Source organism: Seriola lalandi, unplaced genomic scaffold, assembly GCF_002814215.2.
Source record: "Seriola lalandi dorsalis isolate HSWRI2012SDOR001 ecotype SW California unplaced genomic scaffold, Sedor1 jcf7180002054797, whole genome shotgun sequence".
Lineage (NCBI taxonomy): Eukaryota > Metazoa > Chordata > Actinopteri > Carangiformes > Carangidae > Seriola > Seriola lalandi.
The window spans coordinates 754,795-767,954 of NW_019525350.1; the positions used below are offsets into that span (position 1 = coordinate 754,795).

The window sequence follows — 13,160 nt, forward strand, 5'->3', positions numbered from 1 at the left end:
CTGACGAGGGTTTTTTCGTGGCAGATGGAGTTTCCCCATACCATGAAATTTGTAGACTTGGCTACTAAGAAAACAATTCTTGCTGGTATGTTGAGCAGCCTTCCTGTTTTCACAGAGAAAGTGACACTGGGAGAGTGAGAGAGTGTGAAGCCTCTTTAATTGCCTTCGGTCACCCACAACGTTGAACCGGAGTGCCACGCAGCTTAGCAAAGGAACCGGGCAGAGGGCCTGATAGATATTTTATCGCCCAAGTTAACGGTTAATGAATTCCCAAAGTGAAATCTGTCACTTCAAAAATAAAGAGGAAGGCAAATTAAAGGGAGATAGAGAGAGACAGGGGAAGAAAGGAACTGGAGAGGGTGACACAGTTTTAAAATGCCCTATCTTTTGGCCATCCCCGGTTTTTCAATGGAATAAAGAAAAATCAGCCTCTTTCTTCTCTTCTTTTCTTCCCCTACTTCTTTTTTTTTCTCCCTCCCATCCTCCTATCTCTCACTCCGCTTTTCTCTGAAAAAATTCTCATGAATGATTTATATGTGTCTTGTTATCAGCAATGATTTCTATAGACCCCAACGCATTCACCAAGACATTTGTGGCGTAATTGTTAATTTTAATGCCATAATGGCTTCAGATGGGAGCTCTGATTAGACATTTATTACACAATTAAATGAAACATACTCAAGAATCACAAAAGCCTTCCGTAATTATTTCAGGCCATTAATAAAATGGGCATTAAATTATATTGGACACAAAAGAGAAGTGAAATAGATTTCCATTAGAGCAATAGAGGCAGAGAGGGGTAATAGATCCTGCCTGAATTCACTATGAAATTAATTGTTGCCCAGCCTATTTCCACACACAGTGGAATAAATGAATGAGAAAAGAGAGGAAGAGAAGAACGAGTTGGTGGCCGAGAGAGTGAGGGGAGGGGGTTACATTAAGAACCTCTGATAAAAACCTTTTGTTTGACGTACTACAATGGCCCCTCGATTCAAAAGAGAGAGAGAGAGTGAGAGTGAGAGTCAGCCCAATTTCAATCTTAGTCCACCCCTCCAGAGTTCTGAGTCGAGGTTATATCCGCTTTGCAAGTTTTGTTTGCCTCTGAATAAACAGCTATCAAAGATCTACCTTTGAATGCACATATCTAAAAGTGATACTTATTAGGAAGAAATGTGCGGGTCAGAGCGAGAGCCAATGACGACTGCTGTTGAAGAAAAGCTGGAATAAAAGTAGATGACAGGAAATCAATCTTTTCTTTGATTAATAAATGATCTGCTGCGTCAAAAGCTCTTTGACACCAAGTCTCTTTCCAGCTATAACACGATGGAGGTCAAGCTTGATAGACTCATAAATAACTGCGATTCATTCAAAATCTTTGTCCTTCGAAAGAAAGGTCAGTATTTATTAAATTATAACGTAACAGTCAGGGCGGATACACATACCTTCAAATGATGGATTTAAGATGATTAAATACTGTACGTTCATATACTGAAGACTAGTCTGCGCCTCATGCTCTGTACTATATCTACGCTTGTGACAGTGTACGTAGATTTTCATATGGACACATCTATGAAAATCTTTTATATTTTTGTGGTGTACCTCGAATGTAATGTTAAGTCAAGAAAAAAAAAAGCACTTACAATGGAAAAAATTAGCAGAATTTATTTTCCCCACGTCTGAACAGTTAGAGTACGACATTTAAAACACATCAAAGCCCAACGTATGGCAAAGACTTTCTGAAACCATTTCCAGTGGGAACTCTAAATTGAACCGTCTTTTGAACTAGCAGTCTCTGGAGATCTTCTGTAAAAGTGTAAAAGAAATGGAAACTGATATCTCACAGGGCTAGAACAGATCATTCAACAAAAATTAATTAATCATTCACTGATACAGATTTGTAGAATTGTATTTTTTCTTCTCTCTCGTCAGTCTGTCTGGCTTCAAAAGCTTTTACATTACGTAACTGTCTCTTTTTTTTTTTTTTTTTTTTTTTTTTTTTTTTTTTTTTTTTTTTCCATTATGCTACGTCCGAGTTGTCGCTGTTTTTGATTTTACAATACCTACAGCCCAGCTCAGATTTCACAAGCAGCTGTTTGTGCACCGAAAAGGTTTTCTCCCCCGCTTCATAATTCAGGATGCAGAGGTCTGTAAACAAAACAGAGAGAAAAGGTACAAGAGGAGAGGGGGTGATTGATATGTGTAATTCAAGAGTAGCACTGTGGAATATTGATTTTCAGTCTCAGTTTTGAATTCATCACCTGACGCGTGGGAGCTTTGCACCGCATCTGGAAGTTCAGGTCCCAGTCTCAGCGGAGGCACTGTTAGTCCTATGGTGAGAGATAAAAAAAAAAACCCAGATGTTTGGTAAAGAGAGGGATATATATATATATAAATGAATATAAGATATATGTATGTTTTCTTATCTACTTGTATTTAGCATTACAAGTATAGATAGTTTGATCTGACTCTCTGTTATGTAGATCTTCACAGTCGACCACCCCGATATGCTTTCCCAGCAAACGCCACATTTGTTTTACCTCTGGGTATCTGCGCTGCCATATAACTACCACATCCAATGAATCTAAACGTCATACTTCACTATGTGCTGTGCTGTATTTATCATAGAGCATTTTTCCAATAATTAAAAAAAAAGGACTGACGGAGCCTGAATGTCAATGCTGGGCACGCACGCCAACAGACAACTTAACGTCCACTGATGAGATATGGCTTCAGGCTATAATGAAAGGTAATGAGTCAGTGTAAATGTGTCATAGGCGTTATCATGAATATTTTACTTTAAAAGTTGTAAAACAGCTGATATTTAATTGGAAAATTTTTTGTAGTACGTAATCATGAATAACATTAGCTGTGATTTGGGAGCGCTTGTCAGAGGTGAGTCTTGTACATCATCGTCTTCTCTTAGCCATGATGGTATTTGGTAAAGATTATTACCTCAAGCTTTGTATGGCATTAAGAAAGTGAAACTTCTTCATAAATCAAGTTTTTCAATATACAATTAAAACAGATAAATATATGAATAAAATAAGCGTTAGATTAATTTAAATTAAATTAATTAAATGAATCCCAAAAAATAACTGTGCCAGAGCTCAAGAAGAAGTGATGATGACTCTGGTTGTGAGTTTTACAGATAATCATTTTCCCAACAGACTACTTATTTAGGTTTCATATATCCTTAGCAATCACTTCCCCTAGGGTTAGGGTTAGGGAGGAAAACAGGGATGGAGGTCTGGTTGTTGGCACAGTCATGACAGGAATCATTTTCCTATGGACAGTTGTTTCATGCAAGCAGTTTAAAGGTTGGTTGGATCCATTGGAAATTGGCAACCGGATAAACACTGAAGATGTGAAAGCCAGGATCCAGGAGCATTCCTCTGGACAACCAGTCTGCCAGGTCCTGGAAACCACCCTCCACAGCAATGCACTCTCAGCAGGCGGTGGACAGTGTGGGTAGACGGGGGCATGGCGGAAATGTTGGCTTCGAAGTGGAGGTCAGGTGGCGGATGGAGACTGGCTTGAGTTGGCAAAACCAGATGGGACCCTGGGAGTTCAGCCAGGCAATAGCAGGAACTTGAAAGGACCTTGGAGCTCCTTGGTGCAGAGCTATACCTTCTTCTATGGACCGTGGTACAACAGGATCGCTTTCTCTGGTATCACAGCAGCATGGACAAGACCTTGTTCCAAGCCTGACTGATGAAAGCAGTCATGGTCCCATATCTACATCTTTCTCCTGCCTGTGAAGAAAGGTGGATGGTATCCCAGGGATCAATAATAGATGAACTCAAAAGAAAGATTTAGTACTCACATCCTAGAGATGACTGCTCCAGGTAGTGGATTGTTGGACATCAGGAAGTCAAGGGTACCCTCAAGGTCCCTGTTGAAGTTTCCCTGGCTGCCAAAATGGGAAAGAAGTGTGAGGTTAGATCAGTGGAAGAGCCAAAGAGTTAGCTGAAGATTTCACAGAGCCGAGACATGAACTATAGGCCTGTATTGCATGCAGTGTTCTGGAGAAGACATTGCAGTTAGAAAAGAAAGAAGCTGGAAGGAAGAATCTAAGTTTGCAGGGCAAAGTGGGCAGTCTTGAAGGAGATGATGATGATGATGATGATGATGATGATGATGATGATGATGATGATGATGATGGTGATGGATCAGTGGAGACGTGGGACCATGATGGTCATCAGGAATAGGAAGAGGATGTTTGGACGTTTGTCTTCATGGAGTGCCATCAGTACAGTTGCTGGTGTAAGTAAAGTGTGTGACGGACAACCGGATGATGGGTGAGGTTTGTGTGACGGAGGGAAACGGTGTGCTTTGCTCAGTGTTCCTTCTAGAGTTATCAAACTGGTGGGAAAGCACATCAGATTCTTTGACACTGTAAAATTCAAGAAGAGGACAGCCCAACTGGCTCACGCATACTTTGCTTACTCTGAGCCTTTGCTGTGTGAGTAAAGGCAAGGTCAGTCCACATATCATCCAAGAGTGTTTTGGTCTCTCCAGCCGCTGCTTCCATTCTTCCAGGGGCCTCGTGCTGAGTCAGCACCCCTCAGTGGCTGATCTCGTAGTTTTGTTTAGCAGATTTATGATGACAAGGAGGGAAGGCACAATGGTGGAGCTTCTCGACCTCGACAGACAGTGTTCAGATGAACTTGCATGGTGAGGGCATTAGTCTATAAAGTGCTGCTTTAGTTTTGCGTTGACTGGTTCATTACCTCAGCACTGTACTCAACTCATTGGTCGGATGTTTTTCAGGCCCTCTCACTACAGAGGTTGTTGATTCAGTGCGAATGGGCATCTACAATACATATGTGACTGGCTGCAATAGAAAGAGTCAACAACCTCAAGGTGTCAGATTATTGAGCTGTTAAGACAGCTGCAAGAGTTATAGAAAATGTTTTTCTACCATCACAATAAAAAGGATTCGGTAAGAAGCACAGTTCCTACTGCTTAGTTGTTCAACTATATGTTCAACTGTTTATTTTCCTGTTTCTGATTTTTTTTTAATTATTCCAGTTATATACATATTATATTATTTACAGTCACTATTTATTGTGTAATCTATAATTTATTATCCTGAATATATATTTTATTATTTTATTGTTGAGCAGTAGTTCAGATTCTCGTTCATACTCCGTAAATCTTATCTAGTGAGTCGCAGTCTCATGTGAAAGGCTGAAATCCCCCTGCATGGAAGGCCAGCTCTAAATGAGTTTTTTTCTCTTAATGAAGGTCAGGAGAGAGTCACATCTTTCCTTTTGTGATAATTTATCCCTATCTCCTGTTATCTCTGTTTTGCCCCTTTAATCCTAATTGTATTGTATAATTGTGTGATGTGGACCTTGTGGTCTTTGAAGTATTGCCCCTATCCTTTCATTATTACCTGATGCCTTGAACCTTTGTTAATTTTTTTTCTGCTTTGCCCTGCACCATCCAGTGTTGCAGAATAAAAGACAGAACAGCTTAAGTTTAGTCATTTTAAATTGTATTCAAGTCCAATTTTACTATCTTACTGAGAAAACAATGTTGCCACAAAGATATGATATATATGTATATTTTCTGTAATACATGCCCCATGTTGGCGATACATCTCACATACTGCTCATTGCGTACATTTTGATTGCTTCTCAGTGTCAGTGAATGGTACTTGTAAGCGGATAATGTCAAAAGACCTTCAGTATTGTGTGCTGAATTTGAGTTTCGTAATTATTTTCATATCGGTAAAAGAAAGCCTTTTTGTATAGTACAGTTATCAGGAATTCAAGCATACACTTTTCTGTATCACTTCCATGAACAACATGGTAATATCCGTCTAAACTGGAAACAAATACCTTGACCATGAGCTCAGTATTTTTGGTATTTGAAGATATAGAATATTTTTGTTTTGTTTAACATTGTTAAACGGAGATTGTATTATATACAATAGCTGTTAAATGACTCCACTTTCTGCTTTAACATGCTCTTGTAGAGGAATCTGAGCAATGGCATGTCAGGTTTGGCATTTTGCTGTATAAGGGAGTAAATTACAGTGAACTTCATGTTGTATAGATTGTATAGATTTTGGTTACAGATCAGCTGAACATTGTCTTTGTGTGTGTGTGTTTGTTTATGCACGTTTTTGACCATCAGTTCATTCGGAGTTGGTGAAAAGTGAAGGTGCTGCACACTAATTCACAGTTTTCAATAGGTTGAGTTAAGAGCCTCTTTGAAGAGGTGATCTCAGTCAGTTTGTTCTTACTTTGCGTGTTTTTCCCTTTTCAATTCTTGTGTTCCCTGTATTGTCGCCAATAGTCCACAGCAGCATTCAGTCATTCCCTTATCAATGCCAACACTTCATCTTTCTAAGCAATAATTAGGTACAACAACTTAATAGGCGATGATATAATTTCTACTATATTGAGAAGGCACTGGCTAAATTACACTTAAGCCCATATTGATGCTGAAATAAAGGACAGTCAGGCAACATAAAAACGTCTTTATGATCATTTATGGTGCCATAATTTATTAGTTCCAAATGTGGTTCAACAGTGGATATTCCCCACCATGAAAACAGGCTTTAAACATTCTTCTGCTTAAAAAAAAAAAAAAAAAAAGTTAGAAAAGTTGTCCATGTGAGTTGTCTCAGTTTCTAATATTTTTTTTTTTATTTTTTTTTTTACAGAGAACCATCACTAAATAGGATGGAAATACAATAAAAGGCATTGAAATGTCAAGTCTAGCTTTTAAGAGTTTTTGAGGCAGGACGCAAGTGAGCAGTAAAGAAAACCTCTTACCGCTTCAGCACCATGGACAGTTACGGTGGGGGAGCTTACCTCATGCTCTCCCCGGGAGCCCAAGTTGGCTAATAGGCTCTCTGTGTGTCAGGCCGCTCCCCATTCACTTTTTAAGGCGAGATGGATGGACATGTGTCCTCTGATAATCCTAGTTTTGTGTGTATGTGTATGTGTGTGTGCGCGCGTGCGTGCATGTGTGTGTGTACGTGTGTGTTTGTATGTGTGTGTGTGTGTGTGTGTGGGTGAGTGAGTGGGTGGGTGGTGTTTGTCTCGCGAGCGCTCACCGTGTCTCTGTCTGTGTGTGATTTGAATTTGTTGATTATTACTCTCAGTTAAATAAAGTTCCAGAGGGTTAGAATAATCTTTCACCAACTACTAACAGCTGTGATCGAGCTGCTGATCTCACGTTTACTCTCTTTACTAAGCAAATATAAGTTCTAGATTTATGGAGATCTTATTTTTCACTTTTTTAAATGTTTATTTATTTTATTTTGCTCATGTTGTCACATTCTAATCTATTCACATTTCCAAATGCCTGAAGTTTGGAGATGGAGGAAAGTTTTTAAGTGGTGACGCAAATTTTATTTAGGCCATTAACTGTATTTGGACGGTTTTACCTCACACAATACACTGAGTCAAATGTACTAACGATCATATTTGAGGAGAAAAAAAAAACAGAAGAGAAACTGCCGATGGAAATAATAATCATCTCACTCCTTGACAAATCAAAACCTATTGCATTTCTCATTATCCCGTTGAATTGTCGAGGGAACTTTCAGGCGTGCATTTATTAGACAATCAGTTTTTGAATAAGAAACATAGCTGACTTCTCCCTCGTGAGTAGGAGGCTCAGCCCCTAAAATAATTTCCTGCTATCTCATTCATTGATCTCAAAATGAAGCCTAAGCTGCTGTGGGTATATAGCAGCCTAAACGCTACATGTCAAATTGCATATGCGCTGCTCGGTGAAAGATAGCATAACACAATTTATAACTTCAAAATAAGCCGGAATATACAGTGCAAACATGCAGCATACTACCTCGTGGTTGCAGATGAACATCACAGCCCGCCGATTGGGAGGATTTGAGAAGCTTTTTCTTTTTGCTTTTTCCGATCGGCGCTTGTACTTAGAAAAAAAAAAAAGAGTCGGGGGGCGTCCTCAGCTGTGGGCGACATTGTTCTCTAGGTCGGGGTGAGGAGGGTTTTTTTTCCCCGAAAAGGGGAATTTTTTTAAACGATGATTTCAGGGTTTGTAAAGAAAAAATATGATGGAAATCTTCTTGTTACAAGCTGCCGATTGACGCATGCGTGTGTGAGGAGGCAGGGAGCGGAGAGAGAGTGTGAGGAAGAGACGCAGATGTGTTGAAATATGAGAATATCACAGGCAGGAAAATAAACTCCATTTTGTCCTACTTTAGGTACAAAATAAAATGAGCCTGCTCTGCATAAGATCATGTTTTTTAAAAAAAAATGTATGTTAATATTAGTACTGAAAATATATACTTTAGAAATGTGTATAGCCTATAAATTAAGTTTCTTTTTGCTGCAGCATTTGTAAAAAATATTTTATTTATTATAATACAAATTTATTTATTCCTCATGCTAACATATTACACATATAGTCTGTCACTGCGATGTGGTGACATGCTAAAGAAACTCCATCTTTGAAGTTGCGTGTGTGACCTCTTTGTGACACACACACACACACACACACACACACACACACTGAGAGAGAGAGAGAGAAAGATGAGATGATAATTGGATGTGATGCACGACATCCACGTGTATGTGTGTGCTCGTGTGCGCGCACAAGTATGTACAGCTATATAGGCCGAAGACCACCTTAAATAAATCTACTTAGCAGTGTAACTAACGAGAGACGACTCTCAGGGTTGTATCTCCAATCACAGCATTTTGGCGGTGTGAGAAAAAAACAAAACAAATCAGCTGTCTGCGTTTGGTTTAATAATCACAGCTGAAGGAATCATATATCACGCACATTAGCCCGAGGGCTATTAAGCAATGGTCCTCAGTGAAATTAGCATTTTAAAACGATCACTCTGTGCCTCCTTAAAACCACACTGTCAAATTGATGTGAGCTAATGCAACAATTATATTCTCACTATGACGCTTTTCTTAACATTTACAGTTGATGTAATATTTTCTTGGTGTTTGTAATTCTGTCACTATAGCTGAGCTGAGGGTCAATAATATCAACGGCACGGGCCTGAACTGTGAGCGCGCGTGTGTCCTTCCTGTGTGTGTGTGTGTGTGTGTGTGTGTGTGTGTGTGTGTGTGTGTGTGTGTGTGTGTGTGTGTGTGCTCGCGCTCGCGCTCGCGCGTGTCGACAGGGGTTAAAGTCCTGCTGAAGTGTCCTTGAGCAAGACACCGAGGCCCCGCCAGGTGCAGACGGGCTGCCATGTTGTGTTTGTCAAATCCAAGGATGGGAATAATATTGATAATATAAAAACATGATTTTCTGTAAGGAATGAATGACCTATTCTTTATTATTATTGTTATTATTATTGTTATTGATAATAATATTCTTATTATCATTATACTTTCCCACTTTTCACAACTAAATTGCCTGTAAGCAAATCGACATCAATAACTTCAAGCCGAACTATATGTATTTGTGGCGACACACGCGTGAAGGTGCTCCCCTGCATTTAGTGTGAAGCTGTACAGTGAATTGGCTGCACGGTGTAGTCACCTCTCTGGATTGAAGTCAGGTTTTAACTGGAGAAGAGGTTGAAGGTCCATGTTTGTTGCGATTCATTACATTAAATGGGATCGAGGAGGGATCCTGAGTATTACCCCCCCCCCTTCTCACACACACACGCACACGCTCCCCTTTTTCCTTATTTTTTTTCTCTCTTCTACTACCAGCCGCTCTTTGTTTATGTTGTAATGTACATATATTTTTCCTGAAGGTATTATAATAGCCGGTCTCCGTGCTGATTGGGCGCTCAGGTTGGTGAGTGAACGCCCTGCAGATTATGTCAGATTGCGTGCAGAAACCAAACCAGCCCAGCCTTTGAACTTCACCGCTTTTGGCTCGTATTCACGCTCTTCCGCTCATTTCCAAGCCAGGTGCTTGACGACAAACCTCAGAGAGAGAGAGAGAGAGAGAGAGAGAGAGTGTGACAGAAAAAAAAATAACACTCAACACTTTTACGACTCCTGCAAACTGACTGCGGAACATTGCTTTCACCTTTGTGGATTTTGTTACGTGTGTGCATCTTGCATGTATTTTTTTCCTGTATTGCCCACCGCAGGTCTGAAAGAGAGTTGTAACTGGACTTAACCGAAGGCGCATCAGTGTTTTAACTCGGGAAAAGTGAAGCAGCCGCTGGATTTTTATTTTGTTTTATTTTATTTTTGCCGTTTTCCAGACTCAGAACATCCCAGACGGGGCATGACTGGTATCTGGCATCTAGACAGGTGAATAGTTTCCCTTCCTTCCGATAAGAACTTTTCCTCGTCATTATCATTGGGGATAAAAGTATCCTTTCTAAAGATGTCAAAGCCCGCTGATCATATCAAGAGACCCATGAACGCGTTCATGGTTTGGTCCCGGGGCCAGAGGAGGAAAATGGCACAGGAGAATCCCAAAATGCACAACTCGGAGATCAGCAAAAGACTGGGCGCCGAGTGGAAGCTGCTTTCAGAGTCTGAGAAGAGACCTTACATTGACGAGGCCAAGAGGCTGCGGGCTCAGCACATGAAGGAGCACCCCGACTACAAGTACAGACCCAGGCGCAAACCCAAAAACCTGCTCAAGAAGGACAGGTACGTTTTCCCTTTGCCTTACCTCGGGGACACCGATCACTTGAAGGGACTTCCCGTGTCTGCCGCGGACTCTCTTTTGGGCTCCTCGGAGAAAGCCAGAGCGTTTCTGCCGCCGACGTCCGCTCCTTACTCCTTCCTCGATCCGAGTCAGTTCAGCTCCAGCGCCATCCAGAAGATGACGGAGATGCCCCACACGTTGAGCACCAGCACTTTGCCGTACGCGTCCTCGTTGGGATACCAGAACGGCGCTTTCGGCACCCTTGGGTGCCCCAGTCAGCACACCCACACCCACCCGTCGCCCACAAACCCGGGCTATGTCGTCCCGTGTAACTGCACAGCCTGGTCAGCGTCAAGTTTACAGCCCCCGGTGGCCTACATACTTTTTCCAGGTATGACCAAGACTGGGATAGACCCATATTCATCCGCACATGCCACTGCCATGTAACCCTCAAGACTCTTTTCCTCTTTTTAATTCACTTGAATACTGAAATGCATGTAAATATATTATGGACAGCGCGCCCCATTAAAAAGACATGAACAATATTAACTGCCTTGGACTTGTTATGGCAAAAAAAAAAAAAAAATGACAAAAGAAAAAACAAAAAACAAACAAACTTTTCCAGAAATCGAACAAGTTCCTGACCCGAGCAGAGAAGCTGGGATTTGGTGTAAAGGACGGTGCCCTGTGAACTGTAAGAAATGTAAATGTTATAACGTTTATGGCAGCCAGAAAAGGAGGCCTTTAACTTTATTTATTGTGTACATTTCAATGCTGATAGGCTGATTTGTGTTGATTATTGATAGGCTACTCTTTTATTTTGAAAATTTGGCTTGCACAATTAGCATTCTTATTTCCTGTATAGGCCTAAGTAGTCTACATTTTGGCACTCGTAATTTTATGATGTTCTGGATAGGGTCAAAATCAGGACCTATAGGCTGGATTATATACGGGTTATATTGTTTATATTTATCAAAAACTGGCACATAAAACTAGACGGTCTATTTAAGATGACAAAAGAAAAGAAAATCATTTACATCCAAATGTTTCATTTTGCATTTTTCCTGTGGTTCAGTGCTAATATAGTCACACGCGTCATTTTTTTGTTTGTTTGTTTTTGTTTTGTTTTTTTGTTTTGTTTTTGAGGATAACTTCTATTTGAATTCAAGGAGTTATATGTGTATTTTCTATCTAAGATGGTAATTTAAAACCTGTCATGTTATGGAAAGGATAATGTATCTAGAAGGTTGATACCTCCTGCTCTTTGTTCAATTGCTGAGCAAAGACGTTTCGAATAAAGACAATCTGTCTTCAAACGATATCAATTTCCTGTATTTGTAGGTTACTGGGAGCTTGAGATGACAAAGATAATGTAATAGTGTGTAGGTGCTGCGGGGACGTTAAAGCTGCAACAATAAAGGCCCAATTAAACTCATTTTAAATTGTTCCAAAAAAATACAAATAAAAATGCAGAAAAACAAATAGGATAAAAACTTAAAACGGAAATAATAATTCACCAAAAAGCGACTGTAAGTTTTCAACACTTGAGAAAAAAAAAAACTCTTTACATTTCAAGTGCTAGACCCAACTTGACCCCAAACTGATCAATACTGTTGACAGACTGAACGGAAACAAACTGGCATCGCAGTAGAACAATAACACGAGGATCGATCCCCTCTCTCTCTCTCTCTCTCTCTCTCTCTCCCTCTCTCTCCCCCTGTGTCTGAGCTGTGTGGCTGCTGAAGCTGTCAAACTTCTCCACTCTGATCATTTCCTAAAAACCAGCCTTAATTTGCCCGTGTATTTGGCTGCTGCTTGTTTTCGTGTGATTTGAAGCAGGTTCCAGGCGTGTTCCGCCGTGCACCGCACTGAAGGTGTTTTTATGACACTGGGCTGAACCGGTTGGGATCTTTTTGATGTTTGACAGTTCAGGAGAGGCCTCCCCGGAGGGATTCCGCCCGTCCGACTCGTCTGACTGCTTAATCACTTCAAGGAGAAAGCCTTCTGCTTAATTATAGGTTTAACAAAAGGGAACAAACTCAATGTGATGTGATTTATTTTTCTTTTTTTTTTTTTCTTTCTTTTTTTTTTTTTTCGTGTAACTTGCTGGCTGCTGTGTGAAGCAGCCCACCACTGCTGTGCGGTTTAAACATCTCTGCGTGTGTGTTGATACTTTTCAAAAAAAAAAAAAAAAAAAAAAAGAAAGGTGCTGCAGCCAAAACCCCGCGGAAGCCTTTTATCATCAACTCATACACGCGTGTTTAAACCTGCACAAAACTTGTGAATGATAGGTCTGACTCTCATTAAGACAATACAGCTTACAACCCGGAGCAGGAGGAATTATACACACGCATTTAAAGATTTGAACGTGGATTCAGATCAGCTTCTCTCCTCCACTCTGGTAACGGAGAGCAGGATTTGCAGACCGCGCTGTACAGCCCCACATTAGACGACTGTGGTATTAATTAAAAATTTCATTCCACATCCAAATTGTTTACTTATCTGCCAGGAACATATGCTGAGAGAAGTTAAGATTCACGATTCTGCACTATTGCCCAAGGTGCAATTCAATCCTGGGGAGG

General features: G+C 40.5%; 1 protein-coding gene and 1 long non-coding RNA gene across 2 annotated transcripts; one reads left to right on the forward strand and one right to left on the reverse strand.

Moving 5' to 3' along the window:
• Positions 1-1,646: 1,646 nt before the first annotated feature.
• On the reverse strand, positions 1,647-8,110 carry LOC111669594 (uncharacterized). Its single transcript, XR_002761797.2, has 4 exons — positions 7,828-8,110; positions 3,824-3,910; positions 2,259-2,327; positions 1,647-2,145 (listed from the first exon to the last, which is right to left on the reverse strand). It is a non-coding gene; the product is annotated as an uncharacterized LOC111669594 (long non-coding RNA).
• Positions 8,111-9,838: 1,728 nt separating this feature from the next.
• sox14 (SRY-box transcription factor 14) lies at positions 9,839-11,899 on the forward strand. The gene has a single exon (XM_023425952.2). It carries the CDS (start codon positions 10,309-10,311, stop codon positions 11,023-11,025), a length of 717 nt encoding a protein of 238 aa, XP_023281720.1. The 5' UTR covers positions 9,839-10,308; the 3' UTR covers positions 11,026-11,899.
• Positions 11,900-13,160: the final 1,261 nt, after the last annotated feature.